The sequence below is a fragment of the Petromyzon marinus genome (assembly GCF_048934315.1).
Source record: "Petromyzon marinus isolate PM22_M1 ecotype Great Lakes invasive population chromosome 80 unlocalized genomic scaffold, UKy_Petmar_22M1.pri1.0 chr80_unloc.5, whole genome shotgun sequence".
Lineage (NCBI taxonomy): Eukaryota > Metazoa > Chordata > Hyperoartia > Petromyzontiformes > Petromyzontidae > Petromyzon > Petromyzon marinus.
The window spans coordinates 50,001-65,000 of NW_027422633.1; the positions used below are offsets into that span (position 1 = coordinate 50,001).

Sequence of the window (15,000 nt, forward strand, 5' to 3'; positions counted from 1 at the left end):
CCACAACAATAACCACAACAATAACCACAACAATAACCACGACAATAACCACGACAATAACCACGACAATAACCACAACAATAACCACAACAATAACCACAACAATAACCACAACAATAACCACAACAATAACCACAACAATAACCACAACAATAACCACAACAATAACCACAACACAAGCAGTCAAAATGCAAACAAAAAGAGACAACTCTGATAATAATAATATTGGCACTGTCCTTGAATTTGATTGGTCCACACCAGAGACGGCTTTTCTTAGAGCCCTTTAGTCTCCATTGGTGTTGGACCAGAAGACGCCAAAAGGCGTACAACTCAACAACAGCGCTCCATCAGAGTTATTGAGGGCTCGGGGTGAGCATTTACATTATGGGACCTCTCCCTCTCTCCCTACCCCCTCTCTCTCTCTCTCTCTGTCCCCATCTCTTCCTACTCCATTTCGCTCTCTCTCGCTCACTCTCTTTGTTTAATAACTACAACTAGTGCTGCACCTGCATACAGCCCTCACCACAGTCTCATCAATCTCTCTCTTTGTTTAATAACTACGACTAGTGCTGCACCGGAACCCAGCCCTTCCCACGGTCTCATCAATCTCTCTCTCTTTGTTTAATAACTACAACTAGTGCTGCACCTGCATACAGCCCTCACCACAGTCTCATCAATCTCTCTCTTTGTTTAATAACTACGACTAGTGCTGCACCGGAACCCAGCCCTTCCCACGGTCTCATCAATCTCTCTCTCTTTGTTTAATAACTACGACTAGTGCTGCACCTGCACACAGCCCTCACCACAGTCTCATCAATCTCTCTCTTTGTTTAATAACTACGACTAGTGCTGCACCTGCACACAGCCCTCACCACAGTCTCATCAATCTCTCTCTTTGTTTAATAACTACGACTAGTGCTGCACCTGCACACAGCCCTTACCACAGTCTCATCAATCTCTCTCTCTCTCTTTGTTTAATAACTACGACTAGTGCTGCACCTGCACACAGCCCTCACCACAGTCTCATCAATCTCTCTCTCTCTTTGTTTAATAACTACAACTAGTGCTGCACCTGCACACAGCCCTTACCACGGTCTCATCAATCTCTCTCTCTTTGTTTAATAACTACGACTAGTGCTGCACCTGCACACAGCCCTCACCACGGTCTCATCAATCTCTCTCTCTTTGTTTAATAACTACGACTAGTGCTGCACCTGCACTCAGCCCTCACCACAGTCTCATCAATCTCTCTTTTTGTTTAATAACTACGACTAGTGCTGCACCTGCACTCAGCCCTCACCACAGTCTCATCAATCTCTCTCTTTGTTTAATAACTACGACTAGTGCTGCACCTGCACACAGCCCTTCCCACCGTCTCATCAATCTCTCTCTCTTTATTTAATAACTACGACTAGTGCTGCACCTGCACACAGTCTCATCAATCTCTCTCTCTTTGTTTAATAACTACAACTAGTGCTGCACCTGCACACAGTCTCATCAATCTCTCTCTCTTTGTTTAATAACTACGACTAGTGCTGCACCTGCACACAGCCCTTACCACGGTCTCATCAATCTCTCTCTCTTTGTTTAATAACTACGACTAGTGCTGCACCTGCACACAGCCCTCACCACGGTCTCATCAATCTCTCTCTCTTTGTTTAATAACTACGACTAGTGCTGCACCTGCACACAGCCCTCACCACAGTCTCATCAATCTCTCTCTCTCTTTGTTTAATAACTACGACTAGTGCTGCACCTGCATACAGCCCTTCCCACAGTCTCATCAATCTCTCTCTTTGTTTAATAACTACGACTAGTGCTGCACCTGCACACAGCCCTCACCACAGTCTCATCAATCTCTCTCTCTTTGTTTAATAACTACGACTAGTGCTGCACCTGCACACAGTCTCATCAATCTCTCTCTCTTTGTTTAATAACTACGATTAGTGCCGTACCTGCACACAGCCCTCACCACAGTCTCATCAATCTCTCTCTCTTTGTTTAATAACTACGAATAGTGCTGCACCTGCACACAGCCCTCACCACAGTCTCATCAATCTCTCTCTCTTTGTTTAATAACTACGACTAGTGCTGCACCTGCACACAGCCCTTCCCACAGTCTCATCAATCTCTCTCTCTCTTTGTTTAATAACTACGAGTAGTGCTGCACCTGCACACAGCCCTCACCACAGTCTCATCAATCTCTCTCTCTCTTTGTTTAATAACTACGAGTAGTGCTGCACCTGCACACAGCCCTCACCACAGTCTCATCAATCTCTCTCTCTCTTTGTTTAATAACTACGACTAGTGCTGCACCTGCACACAGCCCTCACCAGTCTCATCAATCTCTCTCTTTGTTTAATAACTACGACTAGTGCTGCACCTGCACACAGTCTCATCAATCTCTCTCTTTGTTTAATAACTACGACTAGTGCTGCACCTGCACACAGCCCTCACCACAGTCTCATCAATCTCTCTCTTTGTTTAATAACTACGACTAGTGCTGCACCTGCACACAGCCCTTACCACAGTCTCATCAATCTCTCTCTCTCTTTGTTTAATAACTACGACTAGTGCTGCACCTGCACACAGCCCTCACCACAGTCTCATCAATCTCTCTCTTTGTTTAATAACTACGACTAGTGCTGCACATGCACACAGCCCTTCCCACAGTCTCATCAATCTCTCTCTCTTTGTTTAATAACTACGACTAGTGCTGCACCTGCACTCAGCCCTTCCCACAGTCTCATCAATCTCTCTCTTTGTTTAATAACTACGACTAGTGCTGCACCTGCACACAGCCCTTCCCACGGTCTCATCAATCTCTCTCTTTGTTTAATAACTACAACTAGTGCTGCACCTGCACACAGTCTCATCAATCTCTCTCTCTTTGTTTAATAACTACGACTAGTGCTGCACCTGCACACAGCCCTTCCCACAGTCTCATCAATCTCTCTCTCTTTGTTTAATAACTACGACTAGTGCTGCACCTGCACACAGCCCTTCCCACAGTCTCATCAATCTCTCTCTCTTTGTTTAATAACTACAACTAGTGCTGCACCTGCACACAGCCCTCACCACAGTCTCATCAATCTCTCTCTCTTTGTTTAATAACTACAACTAGTGCTGCACCTGCACATAGCCCTTCCCACAGTCTCATCAATCTCTCTCTTTGTTTAATAACTACGACTATTGCTGCACCTGCACACAGCCCTTCCCACAGTCTTATCAATCTCTCTCTCTCTTTGTTTAATAACTACGACTAGTGCTGCACCTGCACACAGCCCTACCACAGTCTCATCAATCTCTCTCTTTGTTTAATAACTACGACTAGTGCTGCACCTGCACACAGCCCTCACCACAGTCTCATCAATCTCTCTCTTTGTTTAATAACTACGACTAGTGCTGCACCTGCACACAGCCCTTCCAACAGTCTCATCAATCTCTCTCTCTTTGTTTAATAACTACTACTAGTGCTGCACCTGCACACAGCCCTTCCCACAGTCTCATCAATCTCTCTCTCTCTCTTTGTTTAATAACTACAACTAGTGCTGCACCTGCACACAGCCCTTACCACAGTCTCATCAATCTCTCTCTTTGTTTAATAACTACAACTAGTGCTGCACCTGCACACAGCCCTTACCACGGTCTCATCAATCTCTCTCTCTTTGTTTAATAACTACGACTAGTGCTGCATCTGCACACAGCCCTTCCCACAGTCTCATCAATCTCTCTCTTTGTTTAATAACTACGACTAGTGCTGCATCTGCACACAGCCCTTCCCACAGTCTCATCAATCTCTCTCTCTTTGTTTAATAACTACGACTAGTGCTGCACCTGCACACAGCCCTCACCACAGTCTCATCAATCTCTCTCTTTGTTTAATAACTACGACTAGTGCTGCACCTGCACTCAGCCCTTCCCACAGTCTCATCAATCTCTCTCTTTGTTTAATAACTACGACTAGTGCTGCACCTGCACACAGCCCTTCCCACAGTCTCATCAATCTCTCTCTTTGTTTAATAACTACAACTAGTGCTGCACCTGCACACAGCCCTCACCACAGTCTCATCAATCTCTCTCTCTCTCTGTTTAATAACTACGACTAGTGCTGCACCTGCACTCAGCCCTTCCCACAGTTTCATCAATCTCTCTCTCTTTGTTTAATAACTATGACTAGTGCTACACCTGCACACAGCCCTCACCACAGTCTCATCAATCTCTCTCTTTGTTTAATAACTACGACTAGTGCTGCACCTGCACACAGCCCTCACCACAGTCTCATCAATCTCTCTCTCTTTGTTTAATAACTACGACTAGTGCTGCACCTGCACACAGCCCTTCCCACAGTCTCATCAATCTCTCTCTTTGTTTAATAACTACAACTAGTGCTGCACCTGCACACAGCCCTCACCACAGTCTCATCAATCTCTCTCTCTCTCTGTTTAATAACTACGACTAGTGCTGCACCTGCACACAGCACTCACCACAGTCTCATCAATCTCTCTCTCTTTGTTTAATAACTACGACTAGTGGTGCACCTGCACACAGCCCTTCCCACAGTCTCATCAATCTCTCTCTTTGTTTAATAACTACGACTAGTGCTGCACCTGCACACAGCCCTCACCACAGTCTCATCAATCTCTCTCTTTGTTTAATAACTACGACTAGTGCTGCACCTGCACACAGTCTCATCAATCTCTCTCTTTGTTTAATAACTACAACTAGTGCTGCACATGCACACAGCCCTACCACAGTCTCATCAATCTCTCTCTCTTTGTTTAATAACTACGACTAGTGCTGCACCTGCACACAGCCCTTCCCACGGTCTCATCAATCTCCCTCTCTTTGTTTAATAACTACGACTAGTGCTGCACCTGCACACAGCCCTTCCCACGGTCTCATCAATCTCTCTCTCTTTGTTTAATAACTACGATTAGTGCTGCACCTGCACACAGCCCCTCCCACAGTCTCATCAATCTCTCTCTTTGTTTAATAACTACGACTAGTGCTGCACCTGCACACAGCCCTTCCCACAGTCTCATCAATCTCTCTCTCTTTGTTTAATAACTACGACTAGTGCTGCACCTGCACACAGCCCTTCCCACAGTCTCATCAATCTCTCTCTCTTTGTTTAATAACTACGACTAGTGCTGCACCTGCACACAGCCCTTCCCACCGTCTCATCAATCTCTCTTTGTTTAATAACTACGACTAGTGCTGCACCTGCACATAGCCCTTCCCACAGTCTCATCAATCTCTCTCTCTCTTTGTTTAATAACTACGACTAGTGGTGCACCTGCACACAGCCCTTCCCACAGTCTCATCAATCTCTCTCTGTTTAATAACTACGACTAGTGCTGCACCTGCACACAGCCCTTCCCACAGTCTCATCAATCTCTCTTTGTTTAATAACTACGACTAGTGCTGCACCTGCACACAGCCCTTCCCACCGTCTCATCTCTCCCCCTCCATCTCTCTCCACCGCTGCAGCCGTGTTCGCGGCGGAGCGCTGCTCCGTGCTCACCGCGGGAACCGTCTTCGCCGCGTGCCGCCCCTCCGTGGCCCCCGCCGAGTTCTTCTCGCGGTGCCGCGGCGACGCCTGCCGCTGCGGCCTGCCCTGCCTCTGCCGCGTCATCGCCGACTACGCCCGGGCCTGCCGCAGGCTCACGGGCCTGCTGCTCGACTTCAGGGCCCACGTCAAGGACTGCGGTGAGAGACAGGGGAGAGGGAAAAGGAGGTTTTCGGGGAGATGGGAATGGAGTAGTCTCGGGCCTAACCGCAGGCTCTCAGGCCTACCGCAGGCTCACCGCCGAAGCTAACACAGGCTCACGGGCCTACCCCAGGCTCACCGGAGCTAACACAGGCTCACGGGCCTAACGCAGGCTCACCGGAGCTAACACAGGCTCACGGGCCTAACGCAGGCTCACGGGCCTAACGCAGGCTCACGGGCCTACCGCAGGCTCACCGGGGCTACCGCAGGCTCACGGGCCTACCGCTGACTCTCGGCCTAACGCAGGCTCACGGGCCTAACGCAGGCTCTCGGGCCTACCCCAGGCTCTCGGGCCTAACACAGGCTCTCGGGCCTACCGCAAGGTCTCGGGCCTAACGCAGGCTCTCGGGGCTACCCCAGGCTCTCGGGCTTACCCCAGGCTCTCGGGCCTACCACAGGCTCTCGGGCCTACCCCAGGCTCACGGGCCTACCCCAGGCTCACGGGTCTACCGCAGGCTCTCGGGCCCACCCTAGGCTCTCGGGCCTACCCTAGGCTCTCGGTTCTACCGCAGGCTCTCGGGGCTACCGCAGGCTCACAGGCCTACCGCAGGCTCTCGGGCCTACCCCAGGCTCTCGGCCCTACCGCAGGCTCTCGGGCCTACCACAGGCTCTCGGGCCTACCGCAGGCTCTCGGGCCTACTCGTCCTCAGTGTCCACGTCAAGGAGTGCAGTGAGAGAGGAGAGCCCAATTAGAGAGAGGTAGGCGAGAGGCATGAGAAGGGTAGGTAGGAGAGAGAGATAAGGGAGAGAGATAAGGGAGAGAGAGGTAGGAGAGAGAGATAGAGGAGAGATAAGGGAGAGATAGGTGAGAGGTAGGAGAGAGAGGGATAGGGGAGAGATTAGTGGAGGGTAGGGGAGAGAGAGATAAGGGAGAGAGAGGTAGGAGAAGGGTAGGAGAGAGAGATAAGTGAGAGAGAGGTAGGAGAGAGAGGTAGGGGAGAGAGAGGTAGGGGAGAGAGAGGTAGGAGAGAGAGATAGGGGAGAGAGAGATAGGGGAGAGAGAGGTAGGAGAGGGGTAGGAGAGAGAGATAAGGGAGAGAGAGGTAGGAGAGAGAGATAGGGGAGAGAGAGATAGGGGAGAGAGAGGTAGGGGAGAGGTAGGAAAGAGAGATAAGGGAGAGAGAGGTAGGAGAGAGAGATAGGGGAGAGAGATAGGGGAGAGAGAGGTAGGGGAGAGGTAGGAGAGAGAGAGGGATAGGGGAGAGATTAGGGGAGGGTAGGGGAGAGAGAGATAAGGGAGAGAGAGGTAGGGGATAGAGATAGGGGAGAGGTAAGGGAGAGAGATAAGGGAGAGAGAGGTAGGAGAGAGAGATAGGGGAGAGATAAGGGAGAGAGAGGTAGGAGAGAGATAGGGGAGATAGATAAGGGAGAGAGGTAGGGGAGAGGTAAGAGAGAGAGGGATATGGGAGAGATTAGGGGAGGGTAGGGGAGAGAGAGATAAGGGAGAGAGAGGTAGGGGATAAAGATAGGGGAGAGGTAAGGGAGAGAGACGTAGGAGAGAGAGATAGGGGAGAGATAAGGGAGAGAGAGGTAGGAGAGAGATAACGGAGAGAGATAAGGGAGATAGATAAGGGAGAGAGAGAGAGAGGTAGGAAAGAGAGGTAGGGGAGAGATAAGGGAGAGAGAGGTAGGGGAGAGGTAGGAGAGAGATAAGGGAGATAGATAAGGGAGAGAGAGGTAGGGGAGAGGTTAGGAGAGAGAGGGATAGGGGAGAGATTAGGGGAGGGTAGGGGAGAGAGGTAAGGGAGAGAGATAGGGGACAGAGAGATAAGGGGGAGAGAGAGAGGTAGGGGAGAGAGATAAGGGAGAGAGAGGTAGGGGAGAGAGATAGGGGAGAGAGAGATAAGGGAGAGAGAGGTAGGGGAGGGGTAGGCGAGGGGTAGGGGAGAGGTAGGGGAGGGGTAGGAGAGAGATAAGGGAGAGAGATAAGGGAGAGAGAGTGAAGGGTGCAATAAATAGCGGAGCCGTGGACAGGGTGTGGGGTGAGAAGAGAGGAGGAGGAGGTGACAGGAGATGAAAGGAGATGCAGCGAGGGGGAGGCATGGGGCGAGTGATGATGATGGATGAAAGGCGGAGAGCATTACAATCGGCAACAGTGACGGAAGGCGTGGGAAAGTGAGGGAGTGTGTGAGAGAGGGAGAGAGCGCCTCTGTCACGTGACCTCCTCCTCCTCATGCACCTAGCCTGGCATAGCAGTCAACCCGTGTCACCTCCTGGATCTGTCACGTGACCGCCTCCTGCACCTAGCCTGGCACAGCAGTACAACCCATGGCCCCTGCTGGGTCTGTCACGTGATCTCCTGCACCTAGCCTGGCACAGCAGTCAACCCACGGCACCTACAGGGTCTGTCACGTGACCTCCTCATGCACCTAGCCTGGCACAGCAGTACAACCCGTGGCACCTGCTGGGTCTGTCACGTCACCTCCTCCTGCACCTAGCCTGGCACAGCAGTCAACCCACGGCACCTGCTGGGTCTGTCACGTGACCTCCTCCACATGCACCTAGCCTGGCACAGCAGTCAACCCACGGCACCTGCTGGGTCTGTCACGTGACCTCCTCCTGCATCTCCACTCTCTACGTTAAAGAATCATCAGAATAATAATCTTATTTATCCTGGAGGAGAAATCCGATGGTGGCGGTGATGGTGATGATGGTGGTGATGATGGTGGTGATGGTGGTGGTGATGGTGGTGGTGATGGTGATGGCGGTGGTGATGGTGGTGTTGATGGTGGTGATGGTGGTGGTGATGGTGGTGGTGATGGTGATGCCGGTGGTGGTGGTGGTGATGGTGGTGATGGTGGTGGTGATGGTGGTGATGGTGATGGTGGTAGTGATGGTGGTGATGGTGGTGGTGATGATGGTGGTAGTGATGGTGGTGGTGATGGTGGTGATGGTGGTGATGATGATGGTGGTAGTGATGGTGGTGATGGTGGTGATGGTGATGATGGTGATGATGGTGGTGGTGATGGTGGTGGTGGTGATGGTGGTGATGGTGGTGGTGATGGTGGTGATGGTGATGGTGGTAGTGATGGTGGTGATGGTGGTGATGGTGATGATGGTGATGGTGATGGCGGTGGTGATGGTGATGGTGGTGATGGTGGTGATGGTGGTGGTGATGGTGGTGGTGATGGTGATGGCGGTGGTGGTCGTGGTGATGGTGGTGATGGTGGTGGTGATGGTGGTGATGGTGATGGTGGTAGTGATGGTGGTGATGGTGGTGGTGATGATGGTGGTAGTGATGGTGGTGGTGGTGATGGTGATGATGGTGATGATGGTGGTGGTGATGGTGGTGGTGGTGATGGTGGTGGTGGTGGTGATGGTGGTGGTGATGGTGATGGTGGTGGTGGTGATGGTGGTGGTGGTGGTGATGGTGGTGGTGATGGTGATGGTGGTGGTGATGGTGGTGGTGGTGATGGTGATGGTGGTGGTGATGGTGATGGTGGTGATGGTGGTGGTGGTGGTGATGGTGGTGATGGTGGTGATGGTGATGGTGGTAGTGATGGTGGTGATGGTGGTGGTGATGATGTTGGTAGTGATGGTGGTGGTGGTGGTGATGATGGTGATGGTGGTGATGATGATGGTGGTAGTGATGGTGGTGATGGTGGTGATGGTGATGATGGTGATGATGGTGGTGGTGATGGTGGTGATGGTGATGGTGGTGATGGTGGTGATGGTGGTGATGGTGATGGTGGTTGTGATGGTGGTGGTGATGGTGGTGGTGATGGTGGTGATGGTGATGGTGGTGATGATGGTGATGGTGGTGGTGATGGTGGCGATGATGGTGGCGATCGTTGTGATGCTACTGATATCACCGTTGATGCTGCTGATAATGATGAGTTACAACCGCAACCACCACCACCGCAACCACCACCACAACAAAGCATGGAGGTGCACCTAGCCTGTCACCACCACCACTGCCCCGCCCCTACAGCCATTCACTGCCCTGGCGGGATGCAATACCGCGTCTGTGCCTCGCCCTGCCTCTCGTCCTGCCGGGGACTTCCGTCAGCCTCCTCCTCCTCATCATCCTCCTCCTCATCATCCTCCTCATCATCCTCGTCCTCATCCTCCTCCTCGTCCTCGTCCTGGGCCTGTGACCCCTCCACGCTGCCCTGCGCCGAGGGCTGCGTCTGCCCCCAGGGAACTTTCCTGCACGAGGCACGGCAGGTGTGCGTCAACAGGTGAGTGGTGGGAGTGGTGTGCGTCAACAGGTGAGCAGTGGGCGTCACCAGGTGAGTGGTGGGAGTGGTGTGCGTCAACAGGTGAGCAGTGGGCGTCACCAGGTGAGTGGTGGGAGCGATGCGCTCACACCGCTCACCTGGGTCACGGGGTGTGCGGCATACCCACTCACCCACTCATCCACTCACTCACTCATCCACTCATCCACTCACTCAATCATTCAATCACTCACTCATCCACTCACTCATTCACTCACTCACTCATCCACTCGCTCACTCACTCGCTCACTCGCTCACTGACTCATTCACTCATCCACTCACTCATTCACTCACTCACTCACTCATCCACTCGCTCACTCACTCGCTCACTGACTCATTCACTCACTCACTCATCCACTCGCTCACTCACTCATCCACTCACTCATTCACTCACTCACTCATCCACTCACTCACTCACTCATCCACTCACTCATTCACTCACTCACTCATCCACTCGCTCACTCACTCGCTCACTCGCTCACTGACTCATTCACTCATCCACTCACTCATTCACTCACTCACTCACTCATCCACTCGCTCACTCACTCGCTCACTGACTCATTCACTCACTCACTCATCCACTCGCTCACTCACTCATCTACTCACTCATTCACTCACTCACTCATCCACTCACTCACTCACTCATCCACTCACTCATTCACTTGCTCACTCGCTCACTGACTCATTCACTCACCCACTCACTCATTCACTCACTCACCCACTCACTCAATCACTCGTTCATCCAATTGCTCGCTCACCCACTCACTCATTCACTCACTCACTCATCCACTCGCTCACTCACTCGCTCACTCGCTCACTGACTCATTCACTCACCCACTTACTCATTCACTCGTTCATCCAATTGCTCGCTCACCCACTCACTCACTCATCCACTCGCTCACTCGCTCACCCAATTACCCACCCACTCACTCATCCAATCACCCGTTTATCCACTCGCTCACCCACTCACCTACTCAATCACTCACCCACTCACCCACCCACTCACCCACTCACTCACCCACTCACTTACCCACTCATTTACCCATTCACCCGTTAACTTGACCACCCACTCGCCCATCCAACCACTCGCTCACCCACTCACTCACCCACTCACTCACGCATCCACTTACCCACTCACCTACTCACTCATCCACTTACCCACTCACCCACTCACTCATTCACCCAATCACACACCCACCCATTCAGTCACCTACCCACCCACTCATTCAACAACAACAACAACCGCCATTCGCCACTAAGTGGCGGTGACGTCACCACGACGCTTGTGCCAGGCCATGTGCACCTTGAGGCCACGTGAAGTGTCGAATGCCCACTGGCAGGAGGTCAAGGGGCAGACCCAGCAGGTGCCACGGGTCGACTGACTGAGATGACTGGCTGATGCACCACCTGTGCCCCCTACTGTGCCAACCTGCTGTGCTTTAGCCACCCGGCGCTCCGCTCGTTGTTGTGAGCGTCGCTCCTCCGCCCTCCGTTGTTGTTGGAGGGCGACTGCCTCCAACTGCCCAGTAGCGTCCTTCACGAGCCTCCTCCTCCACAGAGGCCGATCTTGACACCGCTGGTACCAGTCATCGGCAAGTCCACTCAGCTCCACGTCCTCCTGTACCACATCACTCCATCTCTTCTCTAGCCCGTGCCGCGCCCGTTTAGCTCCCTCGATCCGGCCGAACAAAAGCTGTTTCGGCATGCGGTGGCTGGGCATGCGGGCTACATTACCCAGCCAATGCACCCTTGCCTGCCGGAGGAGCTCACCGATGGGACCTTGCCCAGATCTTTCAAGGATTTGTGAGCTCCTCACACAATCCAGCCTGGTTAAACCCAGGATGGATTGTAGGCAGGCCAGCCTAAATGTTTCCAATCGGTGAAGATGCTCCATTAGGGGGGTCCGCGTTTCGCAAGCGTAGAGAAGGGAGGGAATGACCGTGGCCGAGAAGACCTGAAGCTTAGTGCGGAGCGACAGACCAGGTAGCTTCCACACAGTGTTACGCAACCGATTAAAATATATTGCCGCTCGACTGATTCGGAGTGAGACCTCTGCTGTAAACCCGGAGCCGGTCATGAGCACACTGCCCAGGTATAGGAAACTCTCCACTCTCTCCACAACTGCCCCATCACCGATTGGGAGTTGTGGGGGTGGAGTGTCCGATGGTACAAAATACCCAGGCAGGTGCTTAGTTTTGGTGGGGCTGATGGTAAGGCTCCACCTTTTAGTGGCACGCTCCAGTTTCAGCAGCAGCGCCTTCAACTCCTCCTCTGAGTGAGCGCCAATTACCAAATCATCGGCATACATAACATGGTTGAGCAATAGGGAGCCATCCCTTGACTGCACCCGGGCATCGATCAGCCTCCCATTGTATCTGTACGAGATGGAAATTCCTCCGGTACAGCTACTGAAAGCTTCACAAACTACATGGTCAAAATAGATGTTAAATAATGTGGGAGCCAGAGGACATCCCTGTCGCACCCCAAGGTGAACATGAATGGCTCTGACTCCCGGCCACGTACTTTTACCCGGGCCCGCTCACCATCATGAAGGTCCTTAATGATCGTGAGCAGAGGGTCAGGGACTCCGAAAGCACGAAGAACAACCCAGAGCCCAGGCCTACTGATGGTATCATAGGCCTTGACCAGGTCAATAAAGCAGAGATGTAGGTCTTGTTAGAATTCCCTACACCTCTGCTGTAGCAGACGGACAGAAAATATGGCATCTGTGCAGGACCGCCCTTTCCTGAAACCGCATTGGGGCTCCACAAGCCTCTCCTTAGCGTGCCTGGCAAGGCGATGCTGAATAATCTTTGCCAGGACCTTTCCCGGCACACTGAGGAGTGAGATGCCCCTGTAGTTGTTACAGTCTGTGCGGTCCCCCTTCTTAAAGCGGGGGACCACCAGGGCATCCTTCCAATCCTGCGAAACCCGTCCAGTGTTCCAGACTGTTGTTATGATGTCATATAGGGCAGTCTGTGCACAAAAACCACTCTCCCTCAGCATTTCGCTTGGGAGATCATCCCTGCCCGCTGCCTTTCCTGGTCTCAGACTCTGGATCACATTCAGTACTTCCTCAACAGATGGTACTTCAGCCTTCTCTGTCAGCCAGGGTCTCTGGGGAGGTCTGGACCGTGTACCCAACGCAGCCATCGCAGCTGTATGAGTCACAGTCCTAAACCTCGCCCATTTACCCTCGGCATCAGGAGGAATCGGGGACGATGCCAAACCCAGCCGCACGCGATGATGAAATTCTCGCTTGCAACTTTCCATTTAGTCACCCACTAACCCACCCACTCACCTACCCACCCATCCACTCACCTACCCACCCATCCACTCACCCTTGCATTGAAACACTCACCCACCGACTCACCCACCCACTCACCCACCGACTCACCCACCCACTCACCCACTCAGTCACCCACCCACCCACCCATCCACTCAACCACTCATTGAACCACTCACCCACCTACTCACCCAACCAATCACCCACCCACTCACCCAGCCACTAACCCATTCATTGAACAACTCACTCACCTACTCACCCACCCACTCACCCACTCAGTCATCCACTCACCCACTCACCCACTCACTCTCATATCCACCCATCCACTCACCCACTCACCCACTCATTGAACCACTCACCCACCCACCCACTCACCCACCCACTCACCCACCCACTCACCCACCTACTCACCCACCTACTCACCCACTCATCCACCCACTCACCCACCTACTCATCCACCTACTCACCCACCTAATCACTCACCCACCTACTCACCCATCTAATCACCCACCCACTCACCCACCCACTCACCCACTCACTCACCCACTCACTCACCCACCCACTCACTCACTCACCCCGTCTCTCTCCCGGTCTCTCAAGGTCCGACTGTCCGTGCTACCACCTGGGTGAGGACTATGAGCCCGGTGACCTCGTAGCCACGCCCACAGGGCCCTGGTACGGTTATGTCGCCAGCGGTAACCGGTAACCGGTTACCGGGTGGTGACTTGGTTAGCAGCACACTCAGCCACACACTCACTCACCCACCCACATACTCACCCACTCACCCACCCACTCACCCACTCACCCACCCACTCACCCACCCACCCACTCACCCACTCACTCACCCACTCACTCACTCACCCATTCACCCACTCACTCACTCACCCACCCACTCACTCACACACTCACCCACCCACTCACTCACTCATCCACCCACTCACTCACCCACCCACCCACCCACTCACTCACCCACACACTCACTCACACACTCACTCACTCACTCATCCACTCACTCACCCACCCACCCACTCACCCACACACTCACTCACACACTCGCTCACTCATCCACTCACTCACCCACTCACTCACCCACCCACCCACCCACTCACTCACCCACACACTCACTCACACACTCACTCACTCACTCATCCACTCACTCACCCACCCACCCACTCACCCACACACTCACTCACACACTCACTCACTCACTCATCCACTCACTCACCCACTCACTCACCCACTCACTCACTCACTCATCCACCCACTCACCCATTCACCCACTCACTCACTCAACCAGCCACTCACTCACCCACTCACTCACTCACTCACCCACACACTCACACACCCACTCACCCACCCACTCACCCACTCACCCACCCACTCACTCACCCACCCACCCACTCACTCACCCACCCACCCACCCACTCACTCACCCACCCACTCACCCACCCACTCACTCACCCACCCACCCACCCACTCACCCACTCACTCACTCACCCACTCACCCACTCACCCACCCACCCACTCACCCACCCACCCACTCACCCACCCACTCACCCACTCACTCACTCACTCACCCACTCACTCACTCACCCACCCACTCACCCACCCACTCACTCACCCACTCACTCACTCACCCACCCACTCACCCACTCACTCACTCACCCACTCACCCACTCACCCACCCACCCACTCACCCACCCACCCACTCACCCACCCACTCA

At 53.0% G+C, this 15,000-nt stretch overlaps 2 protein-coding genes across 2 annotated transcripts in view; both read left to right on the plus strand.

Annotated features, from left to right (window-relative positions):
• The window catches only part of LOC142908381 (otogelin-like), a 28,343-nt gene extending 21,896 nt beyond the window's left edge, over positions 1-6,447 (plus strand). Inside the window, exons 7-8 of the mRNA XM_076058953.1 lie at positions 5,494-5,712; positions 6,077-6,447. Coding sequence (XP_075915068.1) covers positions 5,494-5,712; positions 6,077-6,447 — 590 coding nt within the window. The remainder of the gene's footprint in view (positions 1-5,493; positions 5,713-6,076) is intronic.
• LOC116936966 (otogelin-like protein) overlaps positions 5,215-15,000 on the plus strand; it is a 68,847-nt gene continuing 59,061 nt past the window's right edge. Inside the window, exons 1-3 of the mRNA XM_076058952.1 lie at positions 5,215-5,712; positions 9,705-9,954; positions 13,877-13,951. Of these exons, the coding sequence (XP_075915067.1) occupies positions 9,725-9,954; positions 13,877-13,951 (305 nt within the window). The 5' untranslated portion in view covers positions 5,215-5,712; positions 9,705-9,724. The remainder of the gene's footprint in view (positions 5,713-9,704; positions 9,955-13,876; positions 13,952-15,000) is intronic.